We start from the raw sequence: 26,640 nt of genomic DNA, 5'->3' as shown, positions 1-26,640 counted from the left end.
CATGCTAAACGGATTTTCTTCTGTAGATATTGGCCTAACAATAAGAGTCGAATGTATTTGCTCGAAAATACAAGTGAGTTTCTTTTAAGTGTCTGATAGTATTTGTTTGCATATAATTTGACGACTTACATGTGCGCACTATAGGAGACTTTGTACGATATCACCATCTACGTGAAGGAGACTATATCATGCTTTTCAAAGATGACTATAATGAAAAATATGTAAGCCCATTTTTTCGAGGAGTTCAATTCTCTTTTCTATGATTATACTGAGAAATATGCAAGCCTTTTCTTTTTCGCTATTCCAATTTTCTTTTCCACAGGAAATGCTTAATGACATGGTGAAAGACATGCCAAACTTAATGAGATCTTAATAATATCGCAGGCGATATCTAGCTTAACTATGTTTCATCTATCTGTTTTTGTGTCAGGTGATTCGAACAAGGAAATTTGCCAAATGACCAACCTGCTTTGCTAGCTTGTACTCGTGATTATGGTGATCTAGTTGGTGTGCACAGCAATCAAGGGAGGCAATTAATTAGATAGTTTTCACACTTCAAATTAGAGTTTAATTCCAATAGTATGTGCATAGATGTCGAGTGTATGTAGAGCCAGTCAATAGATGATAGCACAATTTTCGATTTTCGAGTGATGCATCACACGGGTTCAGATTAAGAGTAATAATCAATCCAATATGAGAATGTCATGGATCACATTCTTAAGCTTCTATAGCTCTATGTTCAAATGTTTTAAATGTCATGCTTCATCTTCCATTATCTTGTTGTCGATATATGTCATAAGGACCCTCAACATTTTCAAATCTCATTTCTCAATGGATATATGCTATATCAAGTTTTTCCCTACACATACATTCAATAAGATTAACATTATCAAAATGTTCCATTTTTCTATTACCAAGTTTCATGCTAATTGTTGTTAATGGTGTGTAAAATATATGACACGTTTCAATGCAAAGTTTCATACTTATTACTATCGATGCTATATTGAACCTTACATCTTAAAATTCATTTTTCGTTGTGCTTCATACATTGGAAATGTACATATCTTGCATCCCACGTAAGTATAGCAGAGATAATGTTACAAAAAATCCACATGCAGTTCGGAACTACGTATGCGTGAGCTTTTAGCATAATTTTCATTTGCGATCATGTTGACTCGTTTAGCATTCAACCCTTCAATCCTCATTCAAATTTTACATACCATAAGCTCCAAAACTATCTTGCCAGAGTATACCTTCTTATAGACCTTTAGTTTTCAAGCTTGCTTCTCTCAATAGACGAAGTCTTTTTCTGAGTGACGAATAGAAGAATACCTCAATAGCAATTGCAATGGGGAGTTGGGAAAGCAATGAGTAATGGACGACGACGACGACCGCGACCATGTAGCATTCTTTTAGCTCCTCTCAGCAGAGTTCAGAGTTCTTTAGTGAGAGCTAGACACAACTAGAATTACCACGAAGACATTTTAAAATGGTATTTTGTGTAGACATCATTTATAAACAAATTGTATCCTTGATGTAATATGTGCAAGCTCTTAAAGATGCAGGATGGCAATTCAAAATTATCACCAAACTTAGCTAAATTCAAGTCCTTTAAGTCCTTATAATATCTGTCACAAGATTGCTCCTCTTACTCTAAGCCTCTCCTCCGTTTTCCCTATGTTTGAAACTCTACTACTACCCCACTCCTACTGGCAGGCTGTTAATTCAATTTAACCGAATCTCCACAGATACCTTCACCGAAGGCTTCATATGAGATCTCTCTCACCCTCTAAAAGGAGTATGTAGGATTCGAACACGCACCAGCAGTTTGTTCTAACTACATTGAAACTCGCCTAGCCGACCCAACTTCCACACGATGTTGCCTGCCAACCCAACTTCCACGTGATGTTGCTACACCAGGCAACACACAGGTCAAAAAATACGAGCCTTCTGTGCACTCACCTCCCCTGCCAGTCACCTCTGACACTTCCCTTGCCAGACACCGGTTTTACCTCACGCCCCTCCTCTGGCCGCAAGATGGTACAAAGGGCTGAGAGCAGCAGGAGAAAGGGTTGCCGTGAGCTAGGGTGGCATGGGAGCAGAGCCAGATATCACATAAGGGAGTTATTGCCAGTTGCAAAGAAGATAGGAGGCTGCCAAGAGGCACCAAGCACTGCAAGGAGGCTTGGAGGGTTGTAACTCTCGGGTACATGAGAGCAAGGCCACAGGCTGCCATAACTGGAGGGCGTTTTGCATCAGTCCCCCCTGGCTCCCCCACCCCCTTGTTTGCAGGATGTCGCTCAGACACCTTCTCTCTGCCCCCAAAAAATAGAGAGAATCTACTTGCCTATTGTTTGATTTTATGAATTTGTCGCAGCTAGTAGGGTTTTTTTGTTAGGCACCTACTCAAGTTAACAATGAGAGTGTACTCCCTGTGAAGTGGTGATGACCATCTCCTCGACTTAATTTGATCCAAACAGAAATAGCTTTTTTGTCAAAGCATTGCACCAGCTTAACTCTGTTGTCCGTCCACAAGCCCACCAAATATCTTCTATTGCATAATACTGCAAGCCTCAAGACTTTGACCCTACAATTACCTTGGCGGCTTGCAATGATTTTACGTGGTTCTCTGCATCACAAGCCCACAATGGGCTATATCGCAAGTGCACAATGGGCTTGCACAAGGCATGGGACTAAGAGGTCAGCTAAATCTAGATATTAAGTTGGGCTCCTTCTAAGCTGTTTCTCATAAATCCCTCGCTTCCGTCACGTTTTATTAACGCAATTCAAATGCAGAAGCTCATAACGATTTGTTAAAAGTGGCATATAATAGGTGAATCGGGTGAGGTGATAACAAATCCAAGAGTTAGCTTTGTGGTCCCTCACAAGGCTGCTGTCTTCTTCAAAATGCAAAGGTTGGATTCAAACCGGGTGGAGGAAAAGAAAGAGGAAGACGTTGGCGTCGCTTCTCCATGTTCACAAGACCTGAAACTAGACGCACCTTTTATGCTCATCATGTGGTTATGAGAGGCAATGCGCTGATTCTACTTATTTTTGCCTCGCATTAAGCTTTCTATAAAACTTAAGCTTTGTGTAAAATGGTTCTATAACAATGTGTCCTCGCATTAGGCTTACTTAACATGCATGGTACAGTCAGATTTTTCAAATTTGGTCTCCTGTTGCTAATATACTTAGATATTGGAGCAGAATGAGGAACAAATATACAATAATGTCGGTCCTTGAGCCTCGAATAACTTCAAGAGAGTAAAAACTACCCACCCTAAACATCTCTCCTAACAACCCTTACTACACTACACTACTTGTCCTTGACACATAGCACGCATATGTCTTACACCTATTGATCCCTCTGATGGTGTTCAATGGGAGGATACTGTGCTCAATAGTGTTTGGACATCTGCGGGATATTAAAATGATAGATAGGATTCAGGGAATCCTATTCCTTAAGGATTGCGAAGGGGCACTTGAACAGGTGAAGCCACAGAATATGACGGATTAAGCATGGGTTAGCATGAACAGGAAGGCCGTTACATACATTAAAATGGCCATGACTGATGAGACCGTCATTGATGTGAAAGGTCTCACGACTGCTTTTGATGTATGGGAGAAGTTAAAGGGAATGTATGAAAATACAACGTCTGTCAACCACGTGCACTTGATGCGAAAACTTGTTGGCATGCAACTAGATGAGTCCAAGAGCGCAGCAGAGCACTTGTCATTGTTCGCAGGTACTTTGTCGCAGTTACAGGATTCTGGCTTGCCCCCTTTTGATGATAAGCTGAAAGCTATCTTCTTGCTTATGACCTTACCTGAGTCATGGGAAACTTTGGTGGTTTCGTTGTTCAATAACCCCAATTTGACCTTTGATGGTGTTAGGGGTTCTATCTTGAATAAACAAATCAGGAGGAAAGCAAGTGGAGAGGGAGGCAGCTCTGCCAACATGGTTAGAGACAGGACAGAAAAGAAGAATGCTTATGCACAAAGGAGTAAGAGTAAGAGTAAAGAAAGGGGAAATGCAAGCAAAGGCAAGGGTGATGTGACTTGCTATCAGTGTGGCAGGAAAGGTCACAAGAAACCCAATTGCAGGTACTATAAAGCTGAGTTAGAAAGGAAAAAGAATGGCGGAGACAAAAAGAAAGAGAAGAAGGAAGTCAAGGCACATGCACAGGATAGCTCAAAGGACAAAGAGAAGGCCAATGTGGCTTCTAGTGTCGTGATTGAGGAGCTGTCAAATGTAGAGGACATCTTGTGTGCCACTTTGTCAGATGATGATGCTTATGACTATGATGCCTCTCTTAATGTTCATTCACAGGACATGCAGATCACCAAGAGTGATCTTATTGATGCTTTGTTGACTGTCAATGATGCATTGTCCCAGACTTGGATTGTTGATTCCGGTGCTTCATTTCATGTGACTCCTATCAAGGAGTGTTTCTCTACTTTTGATGCAGGCAAGCGTGGCCATGTATACCTTTGGAAACAATCATGCATGTTCCATTGAGGGTATTGGCACTGTGCATCTCTCCATAGATGGCACAAATGAGCTTGTCTTGCATGATGTTAGATATATGCCGGGAATCAAGAAGAGTCTGCTTTCTGTTGGTCAGATGGATATGCATGGTTACAGCATCTTGTTTGAGAGAGGGTCATGGAAAATGACCAAAGGCTCAAGGCTGATTGTAAAGGACACAAAGAAAGGGACACTTTATTGCATGCATGGAAAGACCGTGTTGGGCAAGTTTATTGCATTGGTTGAAATTAACTCTCACATGGAGTTGTGGCACAAGAGGCTTGGCTATATGAGCCCAAAGGGTCTTTTTAAGCTTTGTACTTTGAACAAGCTTGATGCTAAAGGCACAAAGCTTGACTTTTGTAATGAATGTCAATATGAAAAGCAAGTAAAGCATTCTTATTACTCTGGTGTCTCTAGTAAACCTTATGTGCTTGATCTTGTACATTCTGATGTATGTAGCATGCCTACTAAGTCTATGGGTGGTGCATGTTATTTTGTCTCCATTGTTGATGATCATTCTAGGAAAATTTGGGTTTATTTGCTCAAGTCTAAGGATGAAGCCTTTGCTGCGTTTAAGAGATTTCATGCATTTGTGACCACCCAAACAGGTAGAAAGCTAAAATGCTTGCGTACAAACAATGGGGGGGAGTACACAAGTGCTGAATTTAACAAGTTTTGTGAAAAATTGGACATTAAGAGGGAGCTTACTGTGCCATACACTCCCTCTTCTAATGGTGTGGCTGAAAGATTCAATAGGACGCTTTGTGAGAGGGTGAGATGCATGCTGTCCACAGCTAATCTCTCTCATGGATTTTGGGAAGAAGCTTTGAAAACTGCAGTGCATATATGCAATCGATGCCCTCACATGTCTTTGAAAGGTGACATCCCTGAAGAGGTTTGGTCTGGCAAGCCTGCTTCATATGATCACTTACGCATTTTTGGTTGCGAAGCTTTTGTGCATGTTAGACCTGAGTTGAGGAGTAAACTAGATGCGAAGTCCATTAAAGGCCTCTTCATGGGATATGGTGAAGAAGGCGAAATGGGTTACAGGATTTGGTTACCTCATCTCAAAAGGGTTGTACGCAGCTGGGATGTTGTTTTTAATGAGGCAAGGCTGCTTCAAAACAATTGTGCCTCAAAGCATGACCATAAAAGGGTGAAATTTCAGCATGACCAGCCACCTGTTAGGCCTATTTTTGACCCTCAGGATGCACCACAAATGGCTGAAAATGTAGATGATCCAGTGGTATTTGAGCCAGATGATGTTGGACAGCAAATTGAGGCTCCTGAAGGGCATTTGCAGCCAAGAAACAATGCTGAAAATGGTGCTGAAAATGATGTACAGCAACCCATTGTTGATGATTTTGTAGTGCCACCTGATGTAAACCCATTGCCGGATAATGTGGATCATTGGGTGAGGCGGTCTACTCGTCAAAGACGCCCTGTGAGTCGATATGACCCCTCTTTGCATTAAATTATGTTGACAGATGAGGGAGAGCCTCTTGCGTATAAAGAGGCAAAGACATGTGAGCACAGCAACAAGTGGGACCTTGCTATGCAGGAAGAGATTAAAGCTTTGCATGCTAATCATACTTGGGATTTGGTTGAATTGCCCAAAGGAAGGAAGGCTATTCCTAACAAATGGGTGTATAAATTCAAAACTGTTGATGCAAAACCCAAGTATAAGGCAAGGCTTGTGGCAAAGGGATATGTTCAAACCAAGGGCATAGACTTTCAGGAAGTGTTCTCTCCTATTGTGAAGATGACCACTTTGCGTATATTGTTTACCATTGTGGCTGCTCTTGATTTGGAAATGGACCAAATGGATTTACATACCGCTTTCTTGCATGGTGATGTGGAAGAAGAGCTTTACATGAAGCAACCCGAGGGTTTTGTCATCCCTGGCAAGGAACATTTGGTATGTATGCTCAATAGAAGCTTGTATGGGCTGAAACAATCATGTAGACAGTGGTACAAGAAGTTTGATCGCTTCATGCTTAAACATGGTTACAAAAGAAGCCATGCTGACCATTGTTTGTATACCAAACGTGATGAGGATGGCAGCCCGATCATTCTTGTGCTCTATGTAGATGATATGTTGATAGCTGCAAAGAAAAGAAGCACTGTAGATGCTCTTAAAGGGCAGCTGAAATCTGCGTTTTCAATGAAAGACCTTGGGACAGCTGAACATATACTTGGAGTGCGTGTTACACGGCAAAGAGACAAGCGCCTATTGTATTTGTCGCAAGAAAAGTACATTGAAAAGGTGCTGGACAAATTTAACATGGCTGAAGCAAAGCCTCTTGGTGTGCCATTACAGCCATATGTTAAAATCTGCAAGGATGATTGTCCTAAGTCAAAGGAAGAAGCCAATGACATGCAAAGTGTGCCTTATGCTTCAGATTGTGGTTCACTTATGTATGCTATGGTTGCTACTAGGCCTGACATAGCCAATGCAGTGGGAGTTGTGAGCTGGTTTATGGCTAATCCAGGTAGGTTGCATTGGGATGCAGTGAAGTCCATTATGAGGTACTTGAAAGGGACTAAAAACAAATGCCTCTGCTATGGTAAAGGACCAATTGAGTTGAAGGGATTTTGTGACTCTGACATGGCTGGTGATGTGGATACACGGAAATCCACAAGTGGCTATGTATTTACTCTTGCGGGAGGTGCTGTTTCATGGTGTTCTAGATTGCAAAAGATTGTTGCATTGTCTACTACAGAGGCTGAATATATTTCAGCCACTGAGGCTTCCAAAGAAGTTGTTTGGTTAGCACGCCTATGCAGTGAGTTTGACTTGCCTGCCAAGGCACCTATGCTTGGTTGTGATAGCCAGAGTGCTATATGTCTGGCAAAGAACGCCATGTTTCATGCACGCACAAAGCATATTGATGCGCGGTATCACTTCATACGAGAAGTGCTTGAGGATGGCCTTATTACATTGGTTAAGGTCCATACATCACAAAATCCAGCCGATGCTCTCACTAAGTGCTTACCCAAAGCACAACATCATCTATGCATAGAGATCATCTATGCATAGAGATGGTGGGAGTCACGTAGCTTAAAGGCGCCATTTATGCCTTTAAGTGAGAGGTTGTTGGGTTAAAGGCCTAAATAACCCCTTTTTGTACATTTTTATACTTTGTCCAGGTTGAACACATTTTTTAAAGGTCACTTATAATAAAAGTGGAAAAACCCAAAACTCACTTATTGAGTTTTCCCCAAAAACGTGAGCCCTCTCTCTTCTGCTAGCGCTTCCTCTCCTGCTAGCCTTCGCCTCCCCTCTCTGCACACACGCTGCACTTCCTCGCGTGCTCTTTCACTTGCACACACCGCCGCGCGCTCATCATCCTTAGTGCACGTCACATCAGCTCTTCTCATTATGTCAGATGTTCAGCCTGTGATGAGACTGTCAGTCACCTGCTTTGGGATTGTAGCTTCACCAGGGCTTACCTTGACCGCATATCGGCCTATATGTGCCTTCGCTTTCCCTCAGTAGTTTTCCACAAATGGTTCTAGGTTTTTGGCATTCTCCCAACTTTCCTTCAATGATTTGCAATCTTCTTCACATGGGTCACATTTGGTCTGTATGATCTTTGTGGTGCCAACGCAATTTTTGAATGTTCTATCAGCATGATGCGGATCCCTTTCCTTTGTTCAAGATTTCACTTAGGCAATCCTTACATTTTTCCCTTGATGTTGGGGACATATCCCCGGATATCCTTTAGCTCTCGTAATGTAAATGATTTTACAGCATTGTCAGGTGCAATGGAATTGAAATGGTGAATATCTAGGTTTTACACTTCCACAATCCTTTTCTTTCTTTCCTTGCATTAGTGATTACTTTGAGCTTGAATGGTGGTTCCTTTTACTTTCCTTGAAGAGAGGGAATGAGAGAGCGGTAGAGATGTGGAGAGAGAGAGAGAGAGAGAGAGAGAGAGAGAGAGAGGAGAATGACACCCGATGGGGTCCCAACCAACCCTCTCAAGGGCCTCCCACACCCTTGCTGATGTGGTATTTGCTTTCTGTTGCGTAAATGGATTGTACACACATGCAATACCTCAAGTACAGACTCTACTGACTTGAATGAAGAATGTCGCTGCAGTAACTCCTCAAGACGAGGCACCTCCGGGACTAATTTGATGCATCTTTGGATCCTTCTCGATGATGGCCACCAAGGGGTAGATTTGGGGCTGATTTGCACTCCCGATGTGAGAGCAATGAAGGGCTGAAAACTGGTGACAAAAACGCTGATCTGAAGCGTAAAACACAATAAATCTCTCGCGTAAAGCAGGGCTGAAAATGCAGATCTTGATGATGCCGATGACGGACAGCAATGGAGCACTCGATGCCAGCGAGGGAATGGCCGAGGGGAGGCTCGATGGGCTGCCAAAGTATTGGACCACAACGGGAAGACATAGCTAGGCCGATACGACGAGGGAAGAACTGAACTGAAAACGCTGGCTGATCTGCAATGGCTGAGAGTGACACTGGGCTAAAATCTGAAAACGCTAGTGGATCTCTACCCAAAAAAGCCAGGCCGATCTGGGACTTGAAAATGCCAGTGCTGCTCTACTAGCGCTACCCACATGTGTTGAAAACGCTAGGCTCTAGGGCTCTATATAGGCAAGAATTTTGACTCATAAATCTTCTTAGGCTTAGGTAGAGAAAATTGTCCACCAAACCCAACAATGAAAACTATTTATTTATAAGTTTTGACCACAGCTAATTTTCAGATGAAAGGGTCGCACATTTGCCCACCTGGGAATCTGAGGGACGCGGAGAATGGCTCTAACCTAGAACTACATGCACGTCATGCCAGATAGCCACCATAAATGTAACATCTGTCAAAACGCGTATACAAACCATTTATGCAAGAGGGTTTCAAAACTAGAATATTGGCTCTAGAAGTCGATGAAGCATGCCAAATGCCCACCCTAGTGTAACAACATCTGCCAAAATGCGTATACAAACCATTTATGCAAGAGGGTTCAAAAACTCGAAAATTGGCTCTAGAAGTCAATGAAGCATGTCCACCGTGACACATAGAGCCATGTGCATGTGACATCCCCTCCTACTTGAGGTGAGGTACTAGTACCAAAATCCATGCACACCATAAGATGGTCTCAAATGAAGTTCCTTCTAGATGATGTACTCCACGACGACTTTTGAGAGAGAGGCTCTCCCTAGGTGATGTGGAAATGTCCAAAACACAAGGATGGTGATGATGCCAAAACTTTAACAGTATCTACTCGCAAGCAATAGACTACCTCTTGGATCAACAATGCCCTTGTTGGTTACCGGCAAACAATAACCTTTGTTGCCCCAACTCGGATGGTGTGAACCAAACTGCGATGCTCGTTGAGCGAATGGCTGGATATACAAACATCGATATCCACGAAGGTTACGGCCAGCCTATGCTGCCCCTACGCGGGAAGATTGGCGAGAGCAACGCCGAATGGGAGATGAAGATGGATATGTCTTTTGGAATGCCCACGAACCATGGCAAGTCCTCTGCATGATGTCTCATGAAACCACCAAGTAACTCCTCAAAGATAGAGACTCCTCTGGGGCTTGCCGTATGATGGAAGCTCTAAATGAATCCTCATCTCTGCAACAAATGTGGCTGTGAATGTAGACTCACGATGCCGGTGAACTCCCGCGGTGGTTATCTCGGATTGAAAATCTTTGGCTCTGGATTGACGGCTACCGATTGCTAAGAAGATGCAAATGGTGTGGACCCGATGTGTTGCAAAGATGTGTACAGATCAATGATGATGCAATGCCTCTTCTGGAATGATGGAATTCTCCGAGCAGATGGGAGAGATGGTCCCGAGATGGTTCTTCAAACAAAGACTCCAAAGCTAATAGGTTGATATGGATGGTGCCTTCCTTTGTCATTATAGGCAGCTAACAAACCTTGATACTCGCAATCACCATCTTCGTGTTTCCAATGCCTATCTTCAATATGTGATCTGTCATGTCGAAGAAGTTATGACTGCAAATATCCATGATAGGATTTCTTTATGTCAAGGTGGTCAAGCGCACACACCAAGTCAACTACCCTCTCGTAGGCGAATGTCACAAAGTGATGACGTGGCATGACCTAAAGAACAGACTCGGACAGAAAGAGGTTAGAGACCCGCTGAAAGATGCAGAAGAAGTTGTAATAACTTGTTGGAATCAATCCGAGAGGCCAAAAATAAAGGGCACCAATTTTTATAAGTTGTATCAACTTATGGGGTCTTGTCCGCGATGAGGTCCAAAGGGACTAAAGGCTAAAAAGAAAGGCGTAAAGGGCTGATAACGTGGCAGCTGTACAGACCCACAAATTGCGTTGTTGAGGTGGCTGACTGTACGGACCTCCGCGAATTGCATTGCTGATGTGGCGCCTGTACGGATTTCCGCAAATCGCGCTGATAGCCCTAACGGTAGCTTTTGAGACCGAGATGCTTTAAGACTTCAAGCTTTTCATGTACACTGCTTTAAGAAGGCCGAGGGCCTAGAAATAAAGTACCAAGGCCTCAGTCTCAGACAGATACGCTTGGGAGCACTGCTCAGACAAGGACCCCCGGACATTGTACTTTGTGAAGCATTAATAATAAAGAAATATCAAAAGGGGCGCCAGTCTTTGGGGCCAATCTCTCTGGACGTGGAACTACGCCGTGCCGTGTCGTCTCTCTCTCAGTTTTGTTCAGTTCTTTTAAGTTTGCTCGCGTGTGTTGTGATAGATTCTTGACTTGGTGTGTCCAAGTCTGTTTCAGTGATATAAGAGCTCAGTCAATTCTTCTCCTACGAAGGATCCGATCCCTTACTCACAGCACATATGGATTCAGTTGACAAATCCCGCCAGGAGGAAATTGTGGCACCCAACCATTCCAGCTCGAGCAAGAACAATGAAGACTCCAACAAACATCGTCCATCTTCTGAAGATTCGGAATAGTATGGGCCATCTCCACCCAAGCAGCCGCTTGACGAGATGCATCCCAGATGGCCATCAGATCACCTCTGAAGTTGGCATTGAAAAAGCCGGCCACACCTAGGACTCTTGATCAGAAGATGTATTCAGAGGATGAGTTTGAAGAAGCAGAAGAACGAAGAGTCGGTAGACTCATGAAGATCAAGAAGTTGCCCAGAAAGCACAGTCGAGCAGCAGACTATCCACACTACTTGGGTCGGGGAAATCTACTTTTGAAAACGCCAAGAAGCAAAGAAACGAGTGAGATTCAAGGATGTTTCCATTTCGTCCTCATCTTCTTGTGAGAGCTCTGACAGTTCTGAGACCTCCAAGTCTAGTGACGAGGGAGAAGAAAGAACAAGAAAGATCCAAAGACACAGCAGAGGCAAGAAGAGAAGAAAGATCCAGAGACACATCAGAGGTAAGAAGAAGGCAAAGAAGAGTCGATCCCATAGAAGATCTTGGAAGTATTTTGACAGTTCAGACGAGGATTCCTCTTCCTCAAACAGTCTAGAGAGTCTGATGAGCCGATGTTCACAAAGAGGAAGCACTTTTACACAGCCAATCAATATGATTTTCTTGAGGATAGGAAAAAGAAACCCAAAGATTTGAAGGAGGGTGGGCAAGCAATAAAGTTTGATAATTTTTCTAGCTTTAAAGATACTCATAAGGCCCTCTCTTTCATTCAACAATTCAGAACGCTATTCAAAGTATTCCAAAGTCTGGAGGGCGGCATTTTACCGCAAGGGGAACGCACAGACTTGGCGGTCTACACTGCTCTTACGCAGGGACGCACCAACAAAGTGGCTTCAGTTCAAAAGAGTATTTACTTCCTCATGGCTCACTCAAGAATACGAACGAGATGTGATTACACCTTGGAATCATCTGAGGATGACCGAGGAAGATACACTGGATACTTACTGTCAGAGATTTTGGAACACTTTCTTACAGCCTCTTCTTTCAAGAAAATTACGTTCAAGCAGCAGATAGAGTGATTTTGTTGTGGTCCACCTAAAGAGATACGAGATTATTGTCTGTTGTAGAAGTCCGAGTCCATCCAACAACTGATGGGACATGCAAAGCAAGGGTTTGCAATGCATGGGGGCACTCTTACATACTCCACAGATAGATCGGTCAAAGTTCGGACTGGACAAGATATGAACAACAGTAACAAAAGGAAGGGAAAGCAACAGAAGAAGAGACCTTCAGGCCCTCGACTGTCGGCAGAGCAACGAGTCGAATACTTTAAGGAGAATAAATGTTACAATTGTGAGGAACACAGACATGTGTTAGCCAGGTGCCCTAACAAAGCACCAAAAGAACAGCCAGAGGACAAGCCTAAGAGCTCTAGAGCAACGGAGGAGCGAGCAAAGAAGAGAAAGACAAGAGCTGGACTGGTAGCAGATTTTGTGGGGAGTGACCTTGAACAAATGGATGAAAGTAGATGAAAGTAGGGAGCTCTGCATGGCGTGGAGCAAAGTACCAGATCAAGAAGCCCTCATCTTCTTCAACAAAGGAGCCAAGGCCAACTACATTTCAACTGAATTGGCGGCTCGACTTGGAATTACGCCAGATGAAAGGGGACCACCGACTGAGGCGGTTCTAGCAGCACCCAGACGGGATGCTGCCATTACAATTGTCATAAGCAAACTTCAGTTGCATTGCCAATGCATTTAGTTCTAAAGAAAGATGGATTTTGGAGAATGTGCATTGACTACAAGGCTCTCAATAACATCACTATCAAGAAGAGGTTTCCAATACCTAGGTCCAATGATATACTAGACAAGTTACAGGGTTCTACTTGTACATTTTTATACTTTGTCTTTGAACCTGGACACATTTTTTAAAGTCACTTATAATAAAAGTGGGAAAGCCACGAATCGAGATTTGGATAAAGAAGTTTATATGGAGCAACCTCCTGGGTTGCGTATACCAAGCAAGGAGGATTGGGGTCTATCAGTTGTGGAAAGCATTGTATGGACTGAAGCAGGCTGGACCACAGTGGTACCTCACACTTGACCAGTTTCTCGTGAAGCTGGGGTTACGGTGTACCTCACCAAATTCCAATTGTTATGTTGTAACTAATGGCTCTTTGGTTGCGATAGTGATTTGTCTATGTGGACGATCTCATTTTCACAGGCTCTTGGACCAGCAGGATCAAGTCAATCATGAAAGCTATGGAGACGCGTTTCGAGATGACTGATCTTGGGCTTCTTCACTATTTTCTTGGATTCCAGAATTTTCAGACATCAGACGGCATCTTCTTTTCTCAGCGGAAGTATGTTAATGCTATCCAGGAGAGGCTGCAGACCGATTGGCACTCCTCTTGAGCCCGGAGAGAACGTATCGCTTCACGATCCTTCCCCACGGATGGACTTGGAGCAGTACAAGAATGTTGTTGGCTGCCTTGTATGGCTGACTTATTCCCGACCAGACATTTGTTACACAGTCTCTGTCCTCAGTTCCTTCAACACCCGACCTTGTCAGCGACATTGGCAGTGTGCCCAGCATACTTTGCGGTATCAACGGCACCTTGGACCATGGTGTGTTCTATGGTCACTCCAAGGGTTGCACCTTACTTGGTTGGTGCGATTCAGATTGGACAGGCAATCCAGATGCTCGGCGCTCTACTACAGGAGTAGTTTTCACACTCGGCTTGGGACCCATTTCATGGAGCAGTAAGCGGCAACCCACCATTGCGCTATCTTCTACATAGGCGGAGTACAAAGCAGCTTGCTATGCTGCTTGTGAGGCCATATGGCTACGGAGATTACTGGGAGAGTTGTGTTTTCCCTAGACTGCTACGACTTGTCTTTTGTGCGACAATCAGAGTTGCATTGCTAATTTGCTATTGCCAAGAACCTTCCACTGAGAAAAGAAGATGTCGTCTGGTGACTGAAGAATATGGAATCCAAGAAAATAGTGAAGAAGCCCAAGATCAGTCATCTCGAAACGCGTCTCCATAGCTTTCATGATCAACTTGATCCTGTTGGTCCAAGAGCCTGTGAAAATGAGATCGTCCACATAGACAATCACTATCGCAACCAAAGAGCCATCAGAGACAACATAACAATTGGAATTTGATGAGGTACGCCGTAACCCCAGCTTCACGAGAAACTGGTCAAGTGTGAGGTACCACTGTCGTCTAGCCTGCTTCAATCCATACAATGCTTTCCACAACTGATAGACCCATTCCTCCTTGCTTGGTATACGAAACCCAGGAGGTTGCTCCACATAAACTTCTTTATCCAAATCTCCATTCAGAAATGCACTTTTGACATCCATCTGGAAGATAGACCAACCAAAGTTGGCTGCAAGAGCAAACACTGTGCGTATGGTAGTCATGCGAGCGGTGGGAGCAAAGGTGTCGTCAAAGTCCACGCCTGGTCGCTATGTGAAACCCCGAGCAACAAGTCTCGCCTTGTGTTTGTCGAGGGAACCATTGGCCTTGTACTTTGTCTTGAAAATCCATTTCGTAGAAACCACCTTCCGCTTATTGGGCCTGGGAACCAAAGTGCAGGTTTTATTCTGCTCGATAGCGTCCATCTCTATCTGCATGGCATGCTTCCAACAATCATACTAGAGTGCTTCGTCCACCGAGAAAGGCTGAAGCCTGAATCTGACACATGAGTGCAAAGTTCACGAACTTTGTGTTATCATAAACTTGCCTGTCCTTGAGGAGTGCAGAACGTCGAGGCTATCCAGGGTCTGGCGGGTCTGGTAACTTCGTGACTCCAGAAGAAGAAACCGTAGAGTAAATCCAACTAGGAACTAACTTCTACTTGCGAGGTGGGACCGCCTCCACCCAAGGAGAACCGTCATCCACATCAGAATCGGAATCTGACATGGCATGATCGGGTGAAGTAACTCGCTGTGGTGTAGAGGGAACAGGAACAGGAACAGGAACAGGGATAGGATTAGGTGTAGGAGGTGGACGAGGAGGAGGTAGGGAAGGTATAGGCTTGGATGTTGCCCCCTCTGCAGGTGTGCTGAAGAGCTCCATTAAAGTCACATCATGGCTAACTGTGGTGCCGGTATCCGCCAGACTCTTGTGAATAGCCCAGGAAGATGAGCTTCTTCGCCTTGAAATCTAACTTCTATCGCTTCTCCTTTGGCACATGGACAAAGGCCGGACACCCAAAAACGCGAAAGTGTAAGACCGAGGGCTTGCGCCCGTAGTAAGCTTGATAAGGAGTCATATCCTGCAAAGCATGGGTAGAAAAACGGTTCTGGATGTAAACCGTCGTGTTGCACGCCTCTGCCCAGTAAACCCGGGGCAAAGAAGCATGCGCAAGCATCGCACGAGCCATCTCCATGATAGTCCGATTTTTCCGCTCAACAACTCCGTTATGGGAAGGAGTGTAAGGAGTAGTCAGTTGGCGTTGGATGCCCTCTGACTTGCACCACTGTGCAAAGTCCTTCGAGGTGAACTCACTCCCTCTGTCTGAGCGAATATATTTGACGTGCAAGTCCTTCTCCTTTTCAACCATCATCTTCCAATTTCCAACGAAATTGAAAGCCTCCGACTTGAGCTTTAGGAACCAAGTCCCAAGTGTACCTGCTGAAATAATCCACAAGCACAAGCAAAAACTGTAAGCCAGAAAACGAAGGAGTACTCATCGGGCCACATAAATCAATGTGAACCAGTGCAAGTGGTGCCGAAGCTTTGTTGGATGCCTGCTTCGAAAAGGCAACCCTGTGTTGCTTACCCATTTGGCAAGCCTCGCATACGCCTGATCTCTCAGTCTCATACACTTGCACGCACAGTGTCCATTCACGTTGTTGTGATCATAGCACTCACTCATTAAGGACGGAAGGCTCTCCCTTCCATAAGAACAAAAAGGAGCCTTGAGCATATTATGGAGCACTCATCTTGAGCAAGGTTCATACATTCATTCCGTTGCACCTTACATTGGTTTCAGAGCTTTGGCAGTGTTCTGTATCACTCAAGGAAAGAACCACAAGAATCACAAGAATTTTTTTTGCTTGTTGTAGTCGCACGTAACCCAAGTCCTCTTGGGCGTGTCGATTCCTAATCGTGTTTTTGAAGAGTGACAGGAAACCCAAGAAAGAAGGGCTTGTCCAGCCTCCCCTTTTGCCTCTTTTCACTCATTGATAGCGGACCGTGCACTTAGCGGCCGGCAAATCGACGTGAGGTGGGAAAAAGCAACCTTGGTGTGAGCGTAAGGCCACCAAGGGATGCACCTATGGAAAAGAGCAGAACTTGGGTGAAGAGAAGATCCTTCTCGAACACAGATTGCAAGCAAAAGAAGACCCTCAAGAACATCAAGACCTCAAGACCTCAAGAACCCAAGAACCCAAGAACCACAAGAACTCAAGTTCCTCGTGAACTTAAGAACCCAAGAACACAGTGCATGGTCATCACCCAAAGCGGAATGGATACTTCGCATACAGGTGATGAGCATGAGAGAGGCGAAGAAGAAATTTCCCTACCAGGAGGTTTTTCCAACCCTCCCCCTTCCCCATCTACGTCAAGGATTGCACTAACTCCTATGGAGGAGTTGGAGCAGATGTTTATGGAAAGGAAGTTAGAACGCAAAGCAAGAAATGCAGAAAGAATGGCGGAAATGGAACGCAGACACGCAAGAAGAAAAGCAGAAAGAGACGCAGAAAGAAAGGCAGTCAAAGCAAGACAAGAACAGAGCGACCGACACAGGAAAGAGTTCTGGCGACTCTTTTCTCAAGTTCAGGCACAGATGCAAGAGATTTGTGGAAAGGAGACTCTCTCAGTCTCTTCTTCTCCCAAGCATGACACATAGGATTTGCATGATTATGAGAAGCATGATGAATTGAATGATAATGATGAGCATGATGATTTGCATGATCAAGATGTGATTTCTCACAAGCATGATGAGTTGCATGAAGATGACGTGATTGTTCACAAGGATGATGAGTTAGTTGATGTTGTTTCTAGCGAAGCTAACCTCATTGCAGATTCGATCACTCATGAAGGATCGATCTTGGCTCTCAAGTCTAGGTCCCAAGAACCTCTTCAAGAAGAACCGATCTTGGTTCTCGAGCCTAGGTCCAAAGAACCCTTACAGGAAGTACTATGTGTTCGAATGATTTGTCAACATGCATTGTACGAGTGTTTCATTCATGATCGTTTCCTGTATTTTAGTTAGCGTCGTTATGTGATCCCTTTTCCTAGGCATGACACATTGTACGTTGAGCATGTTTCACTCATGAATGAGCACGAATGTATGCGGATTGTTTATGAAAAGCTGAAAAGTATGTATGTAAGGAAGTCACATTCCATGTCTCTTCCTTGGCACAACACAGTTGTAGAAAGAGCACAGGAAAGTATGAGCACCAAGCATTGGTATTTCCGTTGTGAATTGCCACAGTTGATTGCTTCAGATCAGAAGAGAAACATTCGATCTCATTGTTTGTGTGTGTGTGGTGAACAGTTTAGCACTCCGTCTCTTTGTTCATCTACATTGCATGCACAGTCTTTGAGGAAGACGAGATATTTTCCACTCACTTTACATGGAATAGGTATGTTCATGGTTTTGTGTTGGAAGTGGTTTCAGGAATTTTCAACCTTGGCGATTCTTGAAGAAGGTAGACGCATGACTATAGAGAAGTTGAAGCATTGAAGGAGCCACAGAAGACTTTGTGTCGTTTTCGGCGCGGCCCAAAGAAGCAAGCGTTGCAGACCTTTATGACGTTCAAGTATCGCACGACCCACACATCCGAGTGGGCCGGCGAAGAGTCCCTTCCAGGATTCCAAACCCTGTTGGCGATCTCCCTCGACGCCATACAGTTCGGTACCAGTACCTCACTTTGAAAAGGAGGGGATGTCATGTGACATATCCAACCCTATGTGTCCGTCGACAAGCTAAGCACGACAAGGGTTCAATAAGTCCAGTCAGTCTAGATTTAGAAGTGACCTGGCACTTTTGTGAGTCTGTTCGCAGACCGTGCATGACCAGTCACTTAGATTAGATGCATATCCTCTAGTTGCGCACAGCATGATCATAAGCATTTCCATCAGAATCCTTCAAGGGCATTTTCCAGTGCATTTAGCCTATTTTACCTATTTTTGACATTTTTCACTTATTATTTTTAAGTGACTTTTGTTGGAAAGTAGGTAGGGCAAATTGAGTAAGTTTGTATATAAGCAAACCTAGACTAGCACTAATTGGCAGAAAAGGCAGCAGGAGCTCCATCGCTCAACAGGCAACTTCTCTCAGCAAGAATCCTTGGTGGTTTTCCCTCCAAGCAAGAAGATCCACAGCCTAGCGTTTTCCCTTCCCAACACCATCGCCACACATTTTCTCCCTTTGGCTAGAGTTTCCTCAGCAGGTACTCGTCGCCAAGCAGATCTCATCTCTAGCGTTTTCAGTTTTCAGCCACAGTATCCATAGACCGACAATCCCAGCCCTAGCGTTTTTGATCCAAGTATTTGCTGCCACAGATCTCAGCCCTTGACACTTTCAGCAGGCCATTGTCGTCCCCTTGCATAGCGGATTTCAGCAAATAAGAACCCGCAGATTTTCAGCCATAAAGACCAGCAAATTCAGCGTTTTTTTCCTAGCGTTTTCAGCAGTAGCAGAATTTAGACAACAGCGTTTTTGGACAGCAGTAAAAGAACGACAGAATTCAGCCCTTAGATCGGTCTCGCCATCTCCGTCGTCGACATCGACCTAGTCTAGACTTGCATCAGTCACATGCATCCCCATTTGTACCAGTTTGTGCAATCAATAGTAGACCACTCTCACCGACGAGAGTGGGGCCTTCGGAGGAGGGTTTTACAATGTCTCTGGTGTCGTATTTCTCTTCTCTCTCTATCTCTCAGTCTCATACACTTGCACGCACAGTGTCCATTCACGTTGTTGTGATCATAGCACTCACTCATTAAGGATGAAAGGCTCTCCCTTCCATAAGAACAAAAAGGAAACTTGAGCATATTATGGAGCACTCATCTTGAGCAAAGTTCAAACATTCATTCCGTTGCACCTTACATGAGGAGATTGCTTCTCCTTTGCATGCTTTGGCATAGAAAGGGGTTCCTTTCACATGGGGACCATCTGAGATTGCAACCTTCCAAACTCTCAAGGAGAAGTTGACGACTAGCCTACTGTTGGTTTTGCCAAACTTGCAAAAGCCATTTGAGGTATACCGTGATGCCTGTGGCCGAAGTTTGGGAGCGGTCTTGATGCAAGAAGGCCATGTTGTAGCCTATGAGAGCAGAATGTTTTCTAGACCAAAACGAGTTACACAGATTTACGAAAAGGACTGTTGGGAGTTATCCATGCTCTTACTTAGTGGCCACAATTTCTACTCGGAGCCAATTTTACAGTGTTCACCGATCATCAGAGTTTACGCTATTTCTTGTCGAACAAAGCGCTTTCGAACAAGCAGATGCGGTAGGCAAACATTTTGTTACAATGTCACTTTCGGATCGTCCATGTTAGGGACAGAAGAATGCGGTGGCGGATGCACTGTCTCGTAAGTCTTTGGTTTTGGCTATTTCGGCAGTGCATCACCACAGCTTCGAGGATATGGTAGATCACTACGTCACGGATCCGGAATTTGCAGACATCTTTGACCAATTGCAGAGTGGGGAAGTAGTTGTGAGCTATTCGCTCAAGGAAGGCTATTTGATACGGAAGAACTTGTTGTGTGTTACACAAGCACTAAGAAATAAGGTTTTGACATAGTGCCACTATGCACATTTTTCGGGCCACGACGGGATAGCGACCACCTTAAAAGGTATGGAACGGTTTTTCTATTGGCTGAGGCTCAAAAAGGATGTGGATAAGCTTGTTCGCACTTGTTTGATGTGCCAGAAGGTCAAGTTCGACAGGCATAAGAGACCAGGTCTTTTGCAGCCTTTACCGATACTTAGCCGAACTTGGGAAAGTATAGCAATGGATTTTATTTTTTATCTTCCCAAGACTCAGAATGGGCACGATGGCATTTGGAAAATCATCAACAGATTTAGCAAGCACGCTCACTTTATTCCGATCAAGAAGACGAGTACGCCAGATCATTTGGCTAAACTATTTGTCTCGTAGATATTTCGACTTCATGGCATGCCTCAGTCTATAATTTCAAATAGAGATCCCCGTTTTACTAGTTTGTTTTGGAAGGCAATCTAAGAGAATATTGATACTCTGTTACAATTTTCGTACTTTTCCCACCCGCAGACAGATCAACAATCAGAGATTGCAAATTCAATGGTTCTCGACTTGTTGAAGTCTTATATCTCTGATCAGAAAGCTCAGTGGGAGAAGTATTTGCCCTAGGTGGAGTTTGCCTACAACAACAAAGTGCATACGTCTACGGGGAAGGCGCCATTCGAGATCATTGAGGGTGCTAAGAAGGTTCCATCTATTCTAAGCACCAAGGATAAGATTTTTGGAGCAAATCAATATGTTCAAGATCTGGAGACTACTTTTTCAAAAGTGCGCGAGGCTCTTGAGAAGTCTCAAGCAAGGCATAAGAAGGCAACGGACAAGCATTGATGTGACTTGCAGTAGAAGGAAGATGATTGGGTGCTTCTACTGTTTGAGAAGGCACGCCTATGAAAACGAAAGGGTAAGGAGCGACTTTTTCCAAAGTTGAGTATGAGATACTATGGTCTTTCCAGATTCAGAAAAAGATAGATGATGTATCCTTCAGACTAAAGTTACCAGATACTTGGAAGATTCACAATGCTTTTCATGTGAGTCTGTTTAAACCTTTCAAAGGTGAGGTGCCAGTGGACAGGGAGCCTGAGGAGCAACCTTAAGTGAAAGAGACAGGAGATTCTCGTTCTAGAACAGATACTTTCTCACAAGGAAAGGAAAGTGAAAGGTAAGCTGATACATCGGTAGTAGTCAAGTTCAAACTATTCGGCATTGGATGCGAAATGGATGGAGGAGGAGCAGATACTCCTCAGATTTTAGAGCTTTACCTTGAGGCTTTTGGTCTAGCTTTGACCATTCCAAGAGTTACCGATGATCAACGGGTTGAAACTAGTATAGTGCGAAATGCACGAGGAGAGTTACTCTGCTCCTTTGTCAAGGATTACCTAGATGGATTAAAGTCACTACTTTCTTTTGAAATTTCAGGGGTAGTGATGGGCTAACAATATTTTGTTGTATGACTTTATGAAAAGAAGTACTTTGAAATAAGAATTCCTTAAATGAATTTGATAAATGTGCTCTCTCATGTATGTGATGTTTGAGTGCATGTTTGAAAGACAAAATGACTAAAGCATTTCGGTCTCATTCATCTGAGGAGTGATGTGGATATGATAATAACAAGATTTAGTCAATCCCTACATCTGCTAGAGATCGGTGAGATCTGAACGTGATTTCTAAATACATAACAATAATCATGATTCTCATCAAAGATCTCAACAGGGATAGTGGTTTGAATGTCATGTGAATGTTCAGTGATTGTCGTCTTCGTACAAGTATTGGATATTGTTCGTCGGTACTTAAGAGTCAGTGTCTACTGAACTGGTTGCTTGCTTATGTCGGTTTTGCAAGCATAATCGAGGGCGATTACGTTCTTTCAAGAGGGGGGTATGTCACAAAGTGATGACGTGGCATGACCAAAAGGACAAACTCAAGACCGCTAAAAGATGCAGAAGAGTTGTAACAACTTGCAAAACCAATCCGAGAGGCCAAAATGACCAATTTTTATAAGTTGTACCAACTTAATGGGTCATGTCCAATGGGGCCCAAATGGACTAAAGGCTAAAAAGAAAGGCATAAAGGGCTGATGACGTGACAGTTATACGGACCCGCAAATTGCATTGCTAACATGATTGACCGTACGGACCTCCACGAATTGCATTGCTAACATGGCACGTGTACAGATTTTGGCAAATATATATACCTTCATAAGTTCAGAATAGTCTAAACTCACGAATTCTAAGAGGGAATAACGCACTCATAAAACTATAAAAGCAAGGGACACAAGAAAAGAAAAGAAAAAACAAAAACAGACAAACTAAATCACTTTGTTTGCTACGAAACAAAACTAGATAAAACAAAACATTATTAACTTAAAAATGTTTTAAAAAAGACATGCTTAAAATAAGATGACACAACTTACTTGGCTTAAAACAAGTACTCAACTTTAAGCAAAAAAGGATAAGACATCTTAAAAACTTAATCCTAGAAATCAAACTTCACACGACTTCTAAAGGAACGCATTCTTAAGTCCTTAGGTAAGCTAAATACGAAATCGAAAAATGAATACTACTACAAACCTACGAAGAGCAAAGATCCAAACTTGGCAATATGTGACCTCAACTTCGCTGCTTGTCCAAACAGGAAGAATAAGATTATCACCTTTATCATGCATAGCTTGGACAACAGCTATGACATTCCTACTCACGTCATCAATGCCCAAGAGTAGGTGCAAGTTTATATTGAGGTCATTCATGCTTTGAACGTACTTTACAAAACCAACGAGCTGAGTTTCTATCACCCTCCGGAGGTGATGGGCATACTCAGCCATGATAAAGGCTAACATTTGTCAAGCTATAGTAATAATACTAGAAGCGCTAGAGATCAAAACAACGACATAAGGTGTTATTAAGTCAAACAATAAATGAGCTTTTTAGCTCCTCGCTTCTATTGAATTTACTACTGATTATCTTGAACATTCTAAGGGAAGAAACATTAAAAATAAACTTACTACGATGCAAACATGCTGAAAGCCCTAGCGCTAGCTTTTGGAACCCGGATTCTTTTAGACTTGAAGCTTTTCATGTACATTGTTTTTGGAAGGCCCGGGGCTTATAAACAAAGTGTCAGGGCCTCAATCTCATGCAAATAAGCTTGGGAGCACTGCTAAGACGAGGACTCTCGGACATTGTACTTTGTAATACCGAAAGCGGTGTCAGTCTTTGGGGCCAATCTCTTTGGACGCGGTGGACGCGGAACTACGCCGTGCCATGTCGTGTCTTCTCTCTCTCAATTTTGTTCAGTTCTTTCAGTTTGCTCACGTGTGTTGTGGTAGATTCCCAACTTGGAGTATCGAAGTCTATTATAGCGCCACAATTGTAACCCCCGCTATACAATGTTTGCATTTCCTATGCTCAAGGCGCATGGTCCTACGTGTAATGGCACGTCCTGCAGTTCCCTAAGTGAGAGAAGCGTCCTTGGGTGAGACGCTACAACACACTCAAAACACTCGAGAGAAAAAAAATTCAAAAGATTAGCAAACTAGTGCAAAATCACAAAGCTCTAATACCAATGTCAGGTGCAGCACGATTGAAATGGTGAAGATCTAAGCTTTGCACTTCCACAAATCCTTTTCATTCTTTCCTTGCATTAGTAATTCCTTTTAGCTTGAATGGTGGTTTCTTTTACTTTCCCTGAAGAGAGGGAATGAGAGAGAGCAGTAAAGATGTGTAGAGAGAGAGAGAGAGAGGAGAAGAATGACACCCGATGGAGTCCCAACCGACTCTCTCAAAGGTCCCCCACACCGTGCCGATGTAATATTTGCTTTCAATTGCGTAAATGGACTGTACACACATGCAATACCTCAGGTACAGACTCGAATGATGAATGTCGCCGCGGTAACTCCTCAAGACAAGGCACCTCTGGGGCTGATTTGATGCACCTTTGGATCCTTCTTGATGTGGGATTACGGATGGCCACCAAGGGGTAGATCTGGGACTGATTTGCACTCCCAATGTGAGAGGAATGAAGGGCTCAAAGCTGGCATCTGAAGTGCAAAACGCGGCAGATCTCTTGTGTAAAGCAGGGCTGAAAACACAGATCTCGACGATGCCGATGAAGGATAGCAATGGAGCACTCTCGATACCGGCGAGGGAATAGCCCAGGGGAGGCTTGATGGGTTGCCGAAGTACCATACCGCAATGGGAAGACCTAGCAAGTGCAGATCCAAGCCAATCCGACGAGGGAAGGGTTGAAAACTGAAAACCCTAGCTGATCTGCAATGTCTGAGAGTGGCGTTAGGCTAAAATCTGAAAACCCTGGTGGATCTCTGTTCAAAAACGCCACGCTCATCAAGGACTTGAAAACGTTAATGCTGCTTTGCTTCTTCTGCTAGTGCTACCCACATCTCTTGAAAACACTAGGCTAGGGCTCCTTTCTTTATAGGCAAGAGATTTGACTTATAAATCTTCTTAGACTTAGGTAGGGCAAATTGTCCACCAGACCCAGCAAATAAATCATTTTCATGATTTATTAATAAGTTTTGACCAAGGCTAAGTCCGGGTGAAATTGTCGCACATCTGCAGACCGGAGAATCTGACCGACGTCTCGTTAGATTCCTCTAATCTAGAAATACTTGGACGTCATGCCAGATGCCCACCATGTAACATCTATCAAAACGCGTATACAAACCATTTATGCAAGAGGGTTCCAAAACTGGAAAATTGGCTCTAGAAATCGATGAAGCATGTCCGCGTGGAGCAATGTGCACGTGACAAGCATTCACATTACGGAACAATTCTGTGTTCATTCTTTTGTATCAAATCTTTTTTATGGGTTTTCCTTACTTTGAGGTTTCTCACTTGTAAATTAATCAAAAAAAAGAGTGTGTGTGTGTGTGTGTATGTGTGCGCACGCGTGTGCACCTTGCCTAGTGATTTGTCAAGGTCTTGTACTGAAGTTCTAATGCACTTCTCTCTTGAAATGGTTGCTTCCACAGCCGTGCAGGAAGAGCTTATAGTAGAAGACTGGAGCCGATTTTGAGGCTTCAGTGGATTAAGTTTAATCTTTCTAGATCAGCGACGAGCCAAAGATTATTTCTTATTTGGGTTTGATAATTAAGCTTCTAGTATCGACAAACAATTAAGGCTTCACATTGCAACTATACAATTAACCTTCAACCTTTACATTGCAAATAGAACATGAAACCAATATTATGTGTAAATCGGAACACATGCTCACATAGAAAGTTGAGGTTTGGTCGCTTGTTTTTAAAAGAGCACAGAGCTTAAAAGGGCACAAGGCATCAGCAGCAATGGTAGTTGAGCGGATAAGCCTGCAAGTTGTTCTAAAACAAAAGAACCCACAGTAAAAAATTTGATTTTGCATTTTTCATTGAGCTAGTGCATGCATTGTGCAATGGAAGCAAATACACACAAACGTGACATAAGAAGTATGTGATAGAGAAGGAAGACCTTGTAGCTGTTTGGCAGGGTAATACATGTCCAGAGCTTTCGGGAAGACGGAGCTCCAGCTCCACTTATTGGAGGCGCTGATGCAAAAAACGCAGAAAAGGTGACGTGGGCAACTTTGAACCAGAGGTAAGAGGGTGGGTAATGCCTTGATACGCTGGGCTGCTCAGCTGCTGCACTGCCATTGGAACATCGCCCACATTAGGCGATCTTGTTGCATTGACCGCAGTTCTTTACTTGGTTAGTTGGTTCCTTTGTTAGGCACCAATAATTATTAGCTCAGCTTGGGACTTCATGAGCATTGAGAAGAAGCAAGTTGTGTCGCATAGCGCTCCGTATACAACAAAGGGTTACTAAAGAGGGTAAATTGAATTGAGCAGAAGGGTTGCAAATTAACTTACTTTTGTAGTTGTTTCAGATTGTCATTCAGCCTCATAATATCGACCATTTAGTCTCTAGACCGTGGACCCAGACCGTGGACCCACCTTTAAGACACGCATCTTATTCTCAATCAAGCATAGTCTTTTTTTTTTTATTTCTCATAGGACATGAGAGAGAGAGAGAGAGAGAGTATTCCGTGTTGTCGTAGTCAGAGGGAGCAAGGAGTCTCGACTATCAATCACACAACCTAGTGCAAAACATATATGAGGAGAAAAACGTTAGGACAAAGGGTTTTCCTCATGCTACAGAATGGTTAAGCAAAAGAGAACGTTGGGTTGTAATATATAAGATGCATTGCCAAACAAGGACGTGTGTAGATTCACATCAACCACCTAGGAATAAAGTAAACATGTGCAGAGTGCATTGAGTACTGTGATACATAACTTGAATTGCCAAAGTATGAGAAAAGAAGTGCGTGTCTATTTGATATATAAGTTCAATGATCGAGATTGAGCATGCATTAGTCAGGAAAACATGTGGCTAAACTAAACTTAAAGAAGCATTGACAAAGTCAAAAAATACAAAAAGCATCAATAAACTAAAAATTGAAATGCACTACAGACCTAGTAATCGTGCACGAGTATCGTC

At 43.5% G+C, this 26,640-nt stretch overlaps 1 protein-coding gene and 1 long non-coding RNA gene across 3 annotated transcripts in view; one reads left to right on the top strand and one right to left on the bottom strand.

Annotated features, from left to right (window-relative positions):
* Positions 1–775, top strand: part of LOC147444109 (uncharacterized) — a 42,521-nt gene extending 41,746 nt beyond the window's left edge. Inside the window, exons 5-7 of the mRNA XM_086526840.1 lie at positions 27–73; positions 145–221; positions 431–775. Of these exons, the coding sequence (XP_086382966.1) occupies positions 27–73; positions 145–221; positions 431–460 (154 nt within the window). The 3' untranslated portion in view covers positions 461–775. The remainder of the gene's footprint in view (positions 1–26; positions 74–144; positions 222–430) is intronic.
* The window catches only part of LOC147444108 (uncharacterized), a 61,250-nt gene extending 35,371 nt beyond the window's left edge, over positions 1–25,879 (bottom strand). The window contains exons 1-3 of one of the 2 annotated variants that reach the window (XR_015190025.1): positions 25,615–25,879; positions 25,382–25,487; positions 1,086–1,462 (exon numbers count right to left, since the gene is read on the bottom strand). This is a non-coding gene — a long non-coding RNA (uncharacterized LOC147444108). Of the gene's footprint in view, positions 1–1,085; positions 1,463–25,381; positions 25,488–25,614 lie in introns of those variants that run through there. The other variant, XR_015190024.1, reaches the window with a different exon arrangement.
* Positions 25,880–26,640: the final 761 nt, after the last annotated feature.

The sequence above is a fragment of the Adiantum capillus-veneris genome, chromosome 13 (assembly GCF_014529385.1).
Source record: "Adiantum capillus-veneris isolate H3 chromosome 13, ASM1452938v2, whole genome shotgun sequence".
NCBI lineage: Eukaryota > Viridiplantae > Streptophyta > Polypodiopsida > Polypodiales > Pteridaceae > Adiantum > Adiantum capillus-veneris.
This window is presented reverse-complemented; position numbering and strand designations above follow the sequence as displayed.